This window comes from Phocoena sinus, chromosome 11, assembly GCF_008692025.1.
Source record: "Phocoena sinus isolate mPhoSin1 chromosome 11, mPhoSin1.pri, whole genome shotgun sequence".
Classification (NCBI taxonomy): domain Eukaryota; kingdom Metazoa; phylum Chordata; class Mammalia; order Artiodactyla; family Phocoenidae; genus Phocoena; species Phocoena sinus.
In genome coordinates, this window is record NC_045773.1 from 65,327,383 (window position 1) to 65,340,232 (window position 12,850).

A 12,850-nucleotide genomic window follows, 5' to 3' on the forward strand; every position below is an offset into this window, starting at 1 on the left:
CAGGTTCGAGCTCTGGTCCGGGAAGATCCCACATGCTGCGGAGCAACGAAACCCCTGCGCCACTACTACTGAGCCTGTGCTCTAGAGCCCACGAGCTACAACTGCCACAACTACTGAGCCCCAGTGCTGCAACTACTGAAGCCCACGCAGCTAAAGCCCGTGCTCTGCAACAAGAGAAGCCACTGCAATAAGAAGCCCATGCACCGCAATGAAGAGTGGCCCCCGCTCGCCGCAATTAGAGAAAGCCCACGCACAGCAATGAAGACCCAACGCAGCCAAACAAAAACAAACCTACAAGGGACTTCCTGACAGTCCAGTGATTAAGACTCCGTGCTTCCACTGCAGGGGGTGCGGGTTTGATCCCTGGTCAGGGAATTAAGATCTCACATGCCACAGCCAAAAAAATTAAATAAAACTACAATGAGATACTGTTGTTTTACATAACAAATTAACAAATACTAACAAGTTTGATTATATTGTGTTGGCAAGGGTGTGCAGACACAGGCACTCTCATACTGTTGGTGGGAGTATAATCTGGCACAGCCACCACAGAGGGCTGATTGGCAGCACCTATAAAAAATTTTTTTTAAATAATTTTGATCCAGGGCTTCCCTGGTGGCGCAGTGGTTAAGAATCCACCTGCCAATGCAGGGGACACAGGTTCGAGCCCTGGTCTGGGAAGATCCCACGTGCTGCGGAGCAACTAAGCCCCATGTGCCACAACTACTGAGCCTGCGCTCCAGAGCCTGCGAGCCACAAGTGCTGAGCCCCTGTGCCACAACTACTGAAGCCCGCACACCTAGAGCCCAAGCTCTGCAACAAGAGAAGCCACCGCAATGAGAAGCCCATGCACCGCAACAAAGAGTAGCCCCTGCTCACTGCAACTAGAGACAGCCCGCGTGCAGCAACAAAGACCCAGCACAGCCAAAAATAAAATAAATTTTAAAAATAAATAAAAAATAATTTTGATCCAGCAAAAGTTAAGGAAATAACAAAGATGTCCAAGACAATTCGTTTCCCAAACTAGTGTCTCAATTTACTGATAAATATAGGAAGTTGATTAAATTCAATTTAAAAATCTCTCCTTTAACTTTTAAGTAAATTCCTCTTATTTCGTCTTTTTAACTTTCCCAACTTACCTCCCACATGGGGCACTGCAGTCTAGTGGAGAGTACATGGGCTTTGGAGGATTAAGATATGAATTGAGGGGGTGTTAGGAAGGGCTCTTAGAGCTCACAGTCCCCCCTTCTCCTCACTCCCCATCGTCAATGGGCCCAGTCCAATTGTTCTCCACGATGCAAGCTACAAATCCAACAGCCATTTATGCTGCCCAGGAGAGGCTCTGACTGCCTTATATGCTCTCATCTAATCTGGAGTTTCCTCATTAGACAGAGCCTCAGACAAGCCCCCTCCTGGCCACCTCTTATGGTGGCCCTTGCTGAGGCCCTTAAAGTCCTTAAACCATCCCCCCAGTTTCCTCCAGTAATCATCTAGGGATCCCTTAAGGCCTTCATGCCCCACCCCACCCACATTCTGTAGCCTGGACAGGGCATTTGGAGCCCCCAGCCTCCTAGCCTTCCAGCCATCCTGCTTCACCGTCCATCCCTCCTCCTGCAGGCGGAGGGCCATGGGGAGAGGTGGGCCTGCCTGCGCAGCCCCTCCTCCCTTTGGCCCTGCCCGGAGAGAGAGGGATAAAGGAGCACCAGAGCAGCCCTGCCTGATTCTCATTAGGGGCCACAGCTGGGATGGACCCTGCGGAGCCGGATGGCAGCAGCCGAGGTGGAGCGAGCAGGACCCGCTCCCAGCGACCACACAGGTAGGGGCCTGGGTTTTGGGAGAACACAGGGGAAGTGGGAGAAAATTCTTTGGGGTTCTGTCTGTCCACTGAAAGCTCAGTCTTTAAGAATTTGGGGTGCATCAGGTGGGAAAAGGGGCTTCCTAGCCCCCAACCCAACGCTGGAAGTGTCTGGAGACTATCTCTCACCCCTCAAGGTTCAGAGGAGGAAACTGAGGCCAGACAGAGGATAAGTCAGGGCTAGCTCAGGGTCTGACCATTTAGGGCAGAGATTCCCCATTTGCCTTTTTTCTCTTCAACTCAACAAATGTTTCTCTGCCCAGAAATACTATACAGCTCCCTGCAGTGGGATCTGGTCCTCTGGTTATCTTTGTAGCCCCAGTATGTAGCCTGGTGCCAGGTGTTCATAAGTGTGTGAATGGAAACACTTCAGGTTGAACATTACACCATTAGAGAGTCATTCTTTTGGGTATGCTAGCTCACTAGGCCTTCCATCAGGCAGTCATACCTTAGCACAGATTCATTTTGCCAACAGATGGAAGAGATGAGTTCCCCAGAGAGAACTGAATCTTGGGTAAAGGAGGGATCATTGTAGACCTTAGGATCTCAGTGTGAAATGGTTTTCCCAGGCTGGGAAGAAAGGCAATCTGGCAGCAAGAGGAAGGCAAAAAAAGAAGATGGACATTTACTAAAGGAGATTTTCAGTTGTTCCTGGTCCTGCCCAAAGCTCAAGAAGGAATGTGGCATGCTAGACTAAGTTTGGCCCTCAAGTTTTAAGAATCTTGGTCAGGGGGCTCACTTGGCAGGTTGCACCTTCCTCATCCCTGCTCTTCTCCTCTGCACACCCTGTGTTCACCCAACAGGCCAGTCCTGATCACTGCTCAGGGGTCCACTGCTCTGGCCTCCCAGCCACCCAGCTGCTTTTGCTGCCTCCCCAGGCCTGGATTACCGGTGACTTCTGGCTGTTCTGTCCCCAACCCTTGGCCTCAGAATTTGGCTTAAGAAATTCCCCAAATCCAGCAGCCCTCACCCCTGACAAGTCAATCTTGGTTAACTAGAGAAGTATTGTGCTGAGTGAGGACACCTGGGTTATAGTCCTAACTCTTGTTCCGAGTCCCAGGCCAGTTACTTGACCTCTCTGAGCCTCAGATTTTGAAAACAAAAGATGACTCCTGACTTTTAAGGCTTGTTTTGAGGATTAAATGAACTAATTTGCCAGTACCCCAAACAAAATGTGTTTTATTGGTATGTTAAGGCTGTGTGGGTGGAGGGCAGGACTTATCAGAGCATTTAATATGTTCATGTATGGTAAGCAATATACAACATGACTCTAAAAAAATATAGAAGGAGGAGTTTCTCAAATCAATTTGATCACAAAGCCCCTAGCTCCTGTTGCTATGGCTCGTCTGATGGTCTAAGAGCACCTCTAGACATGCTGGGAGAGCTCTGTTGCTGGATCTCTCAGCTTGTGAAGGAGCTAGTATGGTGGCCTCTTAGGCAGTCCTGGAGGTCAGCTTCATTGGTGGTCTTTAGGGAAAGCGAAGCTTTGGGGACTGGAGACAGGAGGCTTTCAAGCCCTTCCTTTGAGGGCCACTGGCTCCTCCTCTAGGGGGTGAGAGGCTCCTCCTCTCAGGTCACCCACTCTTTCTCCAGTGACTGTCATTTCCACCTCACCCCAACCTCCATCCACCTTCTATCCTCCCTAACTTTGGCTGTCACCACTGATCTGGTCCCTCCCCCACTGCAGCCTCTTCCTATCTACTCCTCATGTTATAATTGGGAGCAGAAACATACCAGGCCAGGCATCTTCTATAAACCTAAAAGAAATTTGAAAAAACATGTGTCCCCTCCACACTCCCAGTTATCTAATGGTATTCATCATAACGTAAATTGTTGCAAAGGTTAAATTTCTAATGTATTCTACATAGTCCCACTTTAAAATAATACAATTATTCTTTTTTAATTCCAAAAGAGAGTTTTAAAAGATGTTTTTAGAGTAGTTACATCACTAAATCAAATGCTTTTTACCATTTCTGAATCTTCTCCAAGACTGGCACTTCAGGCAAGATTTTGAGGGATGTGTTCAAAGCTCTCAGCTTTGAACACAAAGCTCACAAGAATTTGCCCTCAATCTTCCTGCAGGAGTCCCTCAATTTTTCCAAGCCAGGCAGTGAGAATGATTGAAAGTCACCATGGGGTACTGGGCTGGGGCTGGCTGTAGCTCTGTGCAGAATTTCAGGCGAAGGTATTTCGGGCTGTTTGCTTTGGGACCTGCCAATGAACTTGCTGTGTGGGCAGCTGAGCAGCAATGGCAGGTGAGCAGGGTGGATTTGATTAAGTACATTATTCTTTTCATGCATCCAGTGGCATCTAAATACCAGAGAGATTTAACATATACTGTCATCCATTTAAAAGTATATAAAAGCAGGCTCTTTACAGTTTTACATAACTCCTTTTCTCCTTGAATACCTATTCTACTTCTCCCACAGAATTTTACCAATACAAATATTTTTCTTCTCAGAAGTCTTTCACTGATCACGATATTATCTGTTCCTGCAGCAAAAATATTTGTGAAACAGAAATATGACTTTTTTCTAGATTTAGTTATTAGTAGTACTCAACTGATCAAGAGAAATAAATTACACAGTTTTTTTTTTTTTTTTTGGCCATGCCATAGGCTTGCAGGATCTTATTTCCTTCACCAGGGATCGAACCCAGGCCCTGGCAGTGAAAGTGCTGAGTCCCAAACACTAGATTGCCAGGGAACTCCCTACACACTTTAACAGTTAATTACTAAATAACAAAATTTTCACTACAAAATTTAGATGAGATTGTTGCTTCCCCCCCACCAAAAAAAGCTCATGTATCCGTGGATAAACATTACTTATTGCTAGAATAAGACAGGATTCAACATCAGTTCCTCTTTTTGGGGGGCGAGGGTTGTCTGTTATTCAATTTTATTTTTTTATTTATTTTTTTTTTTAAACATCTTTATTGGGGTATAATTGCTTTACAATGGTGTGTTAGTTCAATTTTATTTTTAAAAATTTTTATTGGGGTATAACTGATTTACAATGTTGTGTTATCAACATCAATTTCTATTTCTTTTTTTTTTTTTTTTTTTTTTTTGCGGTACACGGGCCTCTCACTGTTGTGGCCTCTCCCATCGCGGAGCACAGGCTCTGGACGCACAGGCCCAGCGGCCATGGCTCACAGGCCCAGCCGCTCCGCGGCATGTGGGATCTTCCCGGACTGGGGCAAGAACCCGTGTCCCCTGCATCAGCAGGCGGACTCTCAGCCACTGCGCCACCAAGGAATTAATATTTATGAATGGAAGCACTGAGAAATCTTGTTCACATAAATAAGCAAATGGAAATGAAAGGTTATTTGTTATATCAGGGGCACTCAATTCTTTGAATTTCTTCTGAATTAAACCAAAAATGACGTAGTGGTCTGAATTAAAATCAAAAGTTACCGTTTAATGATCTTATATTACCTTCCTGGCCCTCACAACAGCTTCCATAAAAATAACATAATAACAACTACAGTTATTATAAGTATTATGTTATGTAATAATATAATAATAGTCATTGTAATAAGGACCATGTGCCTGACGATCTGGTACCTTCACCAACAAGACTGGGTGTCTGTCACCCATCCTGCCCTTCCTCCACCTGCTTCTCTGCCAGGGCCTCTCTTGGAAATTCTCTGGAGAATGGTGGGGGCCACTCTATGGCAGACCTCCAGCATCAGCTGGCAGTCTGTGTTCTCTTGGGACAAGAGTCTGGCCTCTGTCCCCGTCCCTGCTGCCCTGGCCACTTCACATGTGGGCTTATTCCCACTCCTGGCAGGGAAGCACACAAGAGCAGAGGTCCCCAGAGCCCTGGATCAGACCTGGACACATAGTAGATTCTCAATAAATGTTGGCCCAACTTGACCTCCTCCCACCCTTCTCACCTCACAGGCTGACCCTCAAATGTCCTTGTAGTAGTGGTGACGATGATGATTATAATGATGACAGCAGAGGGATAAGAACAGCTAATATTTATTGAGGGCTTGCTATGTGCCAGGTATAGCTGGCCATGTGTATCTGTAGGTTCCATATCCGTGGATTAAACCAACTGCAGATCGAAATATTTGGGAAAAAAATCCCAGAAATTTCCAAAAAGCAAAACTTGAATTTGCTGTGTACCAGCAAATATTTACATAGTATTTACATTGTATTAGGTGGTATAAGTGATCTAGAGATAATTTAAAGTATACAGGAGCATATGCATAGGTTATATGCAAATACTATGCCATTTTATTTTTATTTAATTTGCGGTACGCGGGCCTCTCACTGTTGTGGCCTCTCTCGTTGCGAAGCACAGGCTCCGGACGCACAGGCTCAGCGGCCATGGCTCATGGGCCTAGCCGCTCCATGGCATGTGGGATCTTCCCAGACTGGGGCACGAACCCGGTTGAGGTTGAGGCGGACTCTCAACCACTGTGCCACCAGGGAAGCCCCTTTTTTAAATTTTTTATTTATTTATTTTTATTTTTTCTATTTCTTGGCTGGGCCACGTGGCATTCGGGATCTTAGTTCTCTGACCAGAGATTGAATCTGTGCCCCCTGCAGTGGAAGCACGGTGTCTTAAAAACACTGGACCACCAGGGAAGTCCCTATGCCATTTTATATAAGGGACTCAAGCATCCACGGATTTTGGTGTCCATGGAGGTTCTGGAACCAACCTCGCACGGATACCAAGGGATAACTATACTTTACATACAATATCTCATTTACGTTTTACATCATCCCCTAAATTAAGTACTGATAACTTACAAATGAAGAAACTGAGGCATGGAAAGTTTGTCCAAGCTCATACAACCAAGAAGTAGTGGTACCATGCAGAACTGGCTATATAATTTGTGGGACCCAGCACAAAAAGAAAATCAGCGTCCCTTGTTCAAAATTTTAATAATTTCAAGACAGCAATGGCAGAACATTGAAGCAAGCGTGGGGCCCCTGCGTGACTACACAGGTCTGTGCCCATAGAGCAGGCCCTGGTTCTGGAATCTGAACCCAGAATTCTGAATCCAGAGCCCACCAGACTCTGTGCTTGGAGAAAGTAATAGGAATCACTATAATTTACTGAGCACCTGCTATGTGCATTGTGCGAAATCTAAAAAAAACCTTCACGACAGCCCTGAGGTAACAGGAGGCATTGTTACCCTCATGTTTAAGGGGGAGGAAACCAAGCTTTAGGGAAATTGAATTACCACCCAGGCTTATCAAGCGGAGTCAGGATTTGAACACAGGACCAAGCCTGGAGCCTGAGTCTTCATGTCACACAGCCTCTTTCTAGAAGGATGACAAAGGCAGGAACTAAAATGGGGCTGGGCATGATTCAGATGATCTCTTAGGAACTTTGACCGAGGGGCCTGTCACTGGGGGTCCAACCGCTGCTTCGCTCAGGACCAGAAGGCATCCCAGGTCTGCAGATATTTCCAGCGAGGCTTCTGCTTCCACGGAGATGGATGCAGGTAAGTGCCTCTTCTCCTCAAGTGGGGAGCGGGCTGGGAGACTCGGGAGGGAGGAATCATTCTTCATGGACCATGCATCTTCCCAGAGCCCCTCTGCCCTCAGCTCCAAGTACTAGGCTGAGCTAGCTCTGAGCCGTGGAGGAGCTATCCCTTTCTCCTTACCCTTCTCTTCCTCACGACAGCTACCGGCACCTGCAGCCTCCCTGCCATCTGCAGCCTCCCCACCACCTTGAGTGGGGCCGCCGCCATTCGGAGCCACACATCACCCTGTCAGGGCCCCTGCAGGGACTGACCCGCAGGGGCTCCGAGCCCTCCTACCTGCCCTCTGTGACTGCCGGATGGGGTTGGGCCGGGGCCTACCAGGGCATGGAGCCTGGCCTGGAGGAGTTGTTCAGCAAGGCTGAGGACATTGGTGGCAGCTCCTGGAAGTCCCTGTCCCTAGCATGTGAGTCATCAGGGGTACTGCAGGTGGGCACAAGTGAGATCTGAGACCAGGGTCCCTGCTCTGTCTCTGAGCAAGGTTTATATTTCCTTCTGCCCCCTCCCTCCTCAACATTCCCAGCCAGAGGGAAAATTTCCTCTGGCTCTGTTGCTCTCTGTGTTCTAGAAGCAGAATACCATGGTGCCTGTGGAGTCAAACCACCTAGTTTCAAATGCTGGCTCCACCACTTAGGAACTGTGTGACCTTGAACAAGTCACTTAACCTCTCTGAGTCTCAACTGCCTCATCTGCTAAAGGGCACTGATAATAGCACCTACTCACAGGGTCTTGATGAGTTCGTATATGTGATGTGCATAGCACAGTACCTGGCACAGAGTAAACACTAAATATTAGTAGTTATTTTTTAAATTATTGCTGTAATTCAGTGCTGTCCAACAGAAATATGTTACATATGGAATTTTTTTCCTTAACATCTTTATTGGAGTATAATCGCTTTACAATGGTGTGTTAGTTTCTGCTGTATAACAAAGTGAATCAGCTATACATAGACATATATCCCCATACCTCCTCCCTCTTGCGTCTCCCTCCCACCCTCCCCATCCCACCGCTCTAGGTGGACACAAAGCACAGAGCTGATCTCCCTGTGCTATGCGGCTGCTTCCCACTAGCTATCTGTTTTACATTTGGTAGTGTATATATGTCCATGCCACTCTCTCACTTTGTCCCAGCTTACCCTTCCCCCTCCCCGTGTCCTCAAGTCCATTCTCTATGTCTGCGTCTTCATTCCTGTCCTGCCCCTAGGTTCTTCAGAATCTTTTTTTTTTTTTAGATTCCATATAACATATGGAATTTTTTGTATCTACTTTACTGAGATATAATTCACAACCAAAAAATTCACCAACTTAAAGTGTACGATTCAATGTAATACAGTATATTCAGAGTTGTACAAACATTAGCACTGTTTTTTTAAATTAATTTTTATTGGAGTAGAGTTGATTTGCAATGTTGTGTTAGTTTCTGTTGTACAGCAAAGTGAATCAGTTATACATATACATATATCCACGCTCTTTTAGATTCTTTTCCCATATAGGTAGTTACAGAGTACTGAGTAGAGTTCCCTGTGCTATACAGTAGGTTCTTATTTGTAGCACTATTTAATTCTAGAAGGTTTTCATTACCCCAAAAAGAAGCCCATTAGCAATCACTCTCCATCCACAACCCCTCCCAGCCATTGGTAAACACTAATCTATTTTCTGGCTCTATGGATTTGCCTCTTCTGGACATTTCATATAAATGGAATCATACAATATATGGCCTTTTTGTGTCTGGCTTCTTTTATTTAGTATAATATTTTCTAGATTTATTCATGTTGCAGCATATAGAAGTACTTCATTTCCAAATAATATCCCAGTGTATGGATATATACCACATTTTGTTTTATTCTTTCACCAGTTGATGGATACTTGGGTTGTTTTTGCTTTTTGACTATTATGAATAATGTTGCTATGAGCACTTATGTACAAATTTTTGTGCGGATGTATATTTTCATTTCTCTTGGGTATATACCTAGGAGTGGAGTTACTGGATCATATGTTAACCCTATGTTTAATATTTTGAGGAACCACCAAACTCTTTTCCAAAGTGGTCGCACCATTTTACAATTCACGCATGTAATTAAAATTTTTCTAGCAGCCTCATTTTAAAAAAAGGAAAAAGAAACAGGTGAAATTAATTTTAATATTTAACCCAATATATCAAAAATTACATATCAATATCATTTCAATATGTAATTAATATAAAAAGTTAATAATGAAACATTTTAGAGACTTTTTGGTATTCAGCTTCAAAATCTCATGTGTATTTTACACTTATGACACATCTGAATTCAGACTAGCTCCATTCCAGGTGCTTGATAGCCACATGTGGCAGGTGGCTATCGTATTGAGTAGCACAGGTCTAAACAGTTGTGTTAGAGACATAATTCTGACTAGACTCTGAACTACTGGTGGACAGAACTTTACACACCCTCAGGGCCTTGCATGCAGCAGACGCTTAGGAGATACCACATGAATGAGTAAATGAATGAATGGATCCAGTTTTCCCCAACAGCTGCTGATGGTGATCACAGCTACTTCCCAAAGCCTCAGCCTATGTCAGACCCTGTCCAGGAGCTCCTGGCCCCACTTCAAAGCCTGGACCTGGAGGTGCAGCAGGTAGTGGAAGGGGAGGGGAAGAGGATGCCATGCTGGACCTCTGGGATGCCCATACCTGCTGGAGGAGGGCTCTGTGTTCCCTGGGGCCGTATTTGGGGTGACAGTGTGTGGGGGGGGGCGGGGGGGGCTGAAGGGAGGATGTACTCTGACCCTGCCTGTGGCTACAGAGGGTGCAGGACAGTCGGGACATCGTGTGTGGCATCTGCATGGACAAGGTGTGGGACAAGCCAGAGGCCAAGCGGATTTTTGGCATCCTGCCCAACTGCAGCCACCCCCACTGCCTGGGCTGCCTGCGTACCTGGCGGAAGAGCCGAGGGGACTTCCCGCTGGGTGTCATCAAGTCAGTGTCATGCAGGGGCCAGCAGGGAGGGAGGGAAAGGTCCCACAGAGGGGTGGGCTCAGAGACAGGCCGATGGGCTTGTGACTACTCCTTTCCCACCTCCCACCCCATCCCACCTCGCAGGGCCTGTCCCCAGTGCCGTGTCCCTTCCAGCTACATCATCCCCTGCAAATTCTGGGTGAGCAAGGGACCTAAGAAGGAACAACTCATCAGGAACTTCAAGGCTCGGACCAGGTGAGTCTGGCAGGGGGAGCATGACTCAGGTTAGGAAAGAGGGGAAGCAGTCCCTCTCAGCCGTGGTTCCCAGCATGGCATCCCCCAAATCCTGGAAGTGCAGAGTGACCAAGACAGCAGGTGAGGGTGTGAGCTATTTCCACTATTTCAGAAAGCCCAGTGAATAATAGTGAGTGACTGAGACAGTCAAGGCCAAGTTTCTCTTCTAGCCTGGCTCAGGATCCACACAGGGAAACTCTGGTTCTCTCAGCATGATGGGAAGCCCTGCTTGGCTTTTATTTCTGATTTTTTTTTAAAGCAAGAAAGTATAGGAATTCCTCGGCAGTCCAGTGGTTAGGACTTGGCACGCTCACTGACGGGGCCCCAGGTTCTATCCCTGGTCGGGGAACTAAGATCCCACAAGCCACCATGGAAGTAGAGACTCTTACTGTTACCACGCTGTAGAAGGAGAAAGTGAGGCAAGGTCTATGGGGCTTAAGTAAGGAAGTGGGTTTGAACCCAGACATTGTGACTCCTAGCATGGACTAGAAGGAACCATGGGGAGGATATTGACTTGAGAGGAAGAAGGGCCATACCTGGGTAGCCAATTGACCATGAGGTTGAAAGGAAATTGTAAGATGATTAATGTTTCCAGATGGACGGCCACAGGACTGGTACTATCACGTGAGAGCTGAGTGAGGGAGACTGATGGAGAATCTGGTCAGGTTGAGTGGGGTGGTTTTGGATGCTATCTGGATGGAGGGGTTCCTGATGCTAGGTTTGGTCAAATGGTAGGAAGAGGAAGAGGGACAGTCATTTTAGAGGGATTCCCAGGCTTCCAGCTTGGTGGTCAGCGGGATCCTCCATTCACACTGGGACTGCAGGAAGTGGGAAAGACTCAACTGCGTTGGAGTCAAGCAGAGAGGTGATGATGCAGGAAAAAGGAAAAAGGCTATAAATATGCGCTTTATCTTTTTCTCCCTCTCGTCCATCTTTCTGTGCAAGAAAAAGCTGTTCCTACTTAAGCAGATCACAAGTTGCCCACAAACCCTTCCTGTATCTGACCTTTCACAGAATGAAATTTGAAATCTCAGAAGTGGGAAACTTCTTAATTTCATTAGCTAGCAGTTACCAAATCATAAGACCACCCCTCAGAAGAGGGCATTGTTCTAACCTGGTTACAGAGACACATTGTAGGGTTAACTGCTCTCCCTCCTCCTTTGGTGGTATTACTGAAACTTAGTTCAGAGAAGGAAAGGAGATTCCCAGGGCCACTGCTGCCCCAAACAGACTTTGTGGGAATTAAGAGAAAGGTACCACTTAAGACACTTTACTGCCATCTGCTGGGAAATAATTGTAATAAATATAACATCTACACTTGTCTATGTGACCCTAGAGGTGCCAGGATAGATGTGGTGGTGCTTTTGTGCTGTGTATAACCTACCCAACATTACATGTCGGCCTTGAGTGCCCCTTGTTCCTGGCGCAACTGGGCTTGAAGGTGATGGTCTTCTATCCTTCTGCCCTCTCATAGCCAGATTCGATGCCGGTTCTTCATGCGGGGGAATGGCCGCTGCCCCTTCAAGTCGGACTGCATTTACCTGCACCAGCTCCCAGATAAGGCCCTGACTTCTGATTCTCCCTGGCCCGGGAGTATGCAGCTGGCCTCTGTGAGTGAGGTGGTAACAGCAGGGATAAGGGGTCGGGGAGGCTGCTGGCCATGGTTTATAATAAATGTCTGTGATAAATGTAAAACCTATGTATGATGTCTATGACATTAATGGTGCCTGCTTAGATGTGGTACCTTTGTGCTACGTACAACCTGCCTAACCTTATGTGTCAGCCTTGATTCCCCTGTACCACGTACAACTGGGGTCGAAGCTGAGGGGTTTTCACTGATTTCTTTTTCTACTCTCAGGTGGTGGGCAAAACAGCGTTCCTAGGGGGCACCGAGCCAGAGGAGGAAGTGTTCTTCATGGACTGTGCCCTGACCATGGCCTTCTGGGGTTCAGAACTCCTCCTGGACCCCAACAGTTCTTACCACTGCCTCCTGTAACCAGGATCAACGTGTGGGGGGATGGGGCTGAGGGGCAGGGGTTGCCAGGTGGTAGGTCTTTTCCCTTTGGAGCTTGGTGGGGGATGAAAGTAGCAAGTACCCCACACCCACGAACTGCAGCAGTGACACAGCTGGGGAACATGGGGAGGGGGGATGGCTCTCGGGAAAGAGGAAGGGTTCTCACCCTCTTGCCAGGGACTTGGTTTTTAACTTTACTCTTTTGTAGAAGGATTCTGAAAGAAAACCAATAAAGTGCACTTAAGCCATCA

At 46.8% G+C, this 12,850-nt stretch overlaps 1 protein-coding gene across 1 annotated transcript; it reads left to right on the plus strand.

The window, feature by feature from the left end:
• Window positions 1–1,696: 1,696 nt before the first annotated feature.
• On the plus strand, window positions 1,697–12,581 carry LOC116762773 (E3 ubiquitin-protein ligase makorin-1-like). Its single transcript, XM_032650173.1, has 8 exons — window positions 1,697–1,816; window positions 7,199–7,318; window positions 7,501–7,763; window positions 9,869–9,972; window positions 10,140–10,312; window positions 10,436–10,546; window positions 12,060–12,195; window positions 12,444–12,581. The coding sequence occupies exons 1-8, from the start codon at window positions 1,746–1,748 to the stop codon at window positions 12,579–12,581; spliced, it is 1,116 nt and encodes a 371-aa protein (XP_032506064.1). The 5' UTR covers window positions 1,697–1,745.
• The last annotated feature ends 269 nt before the right edge of the window (window positions 12,582–12,850 follow it).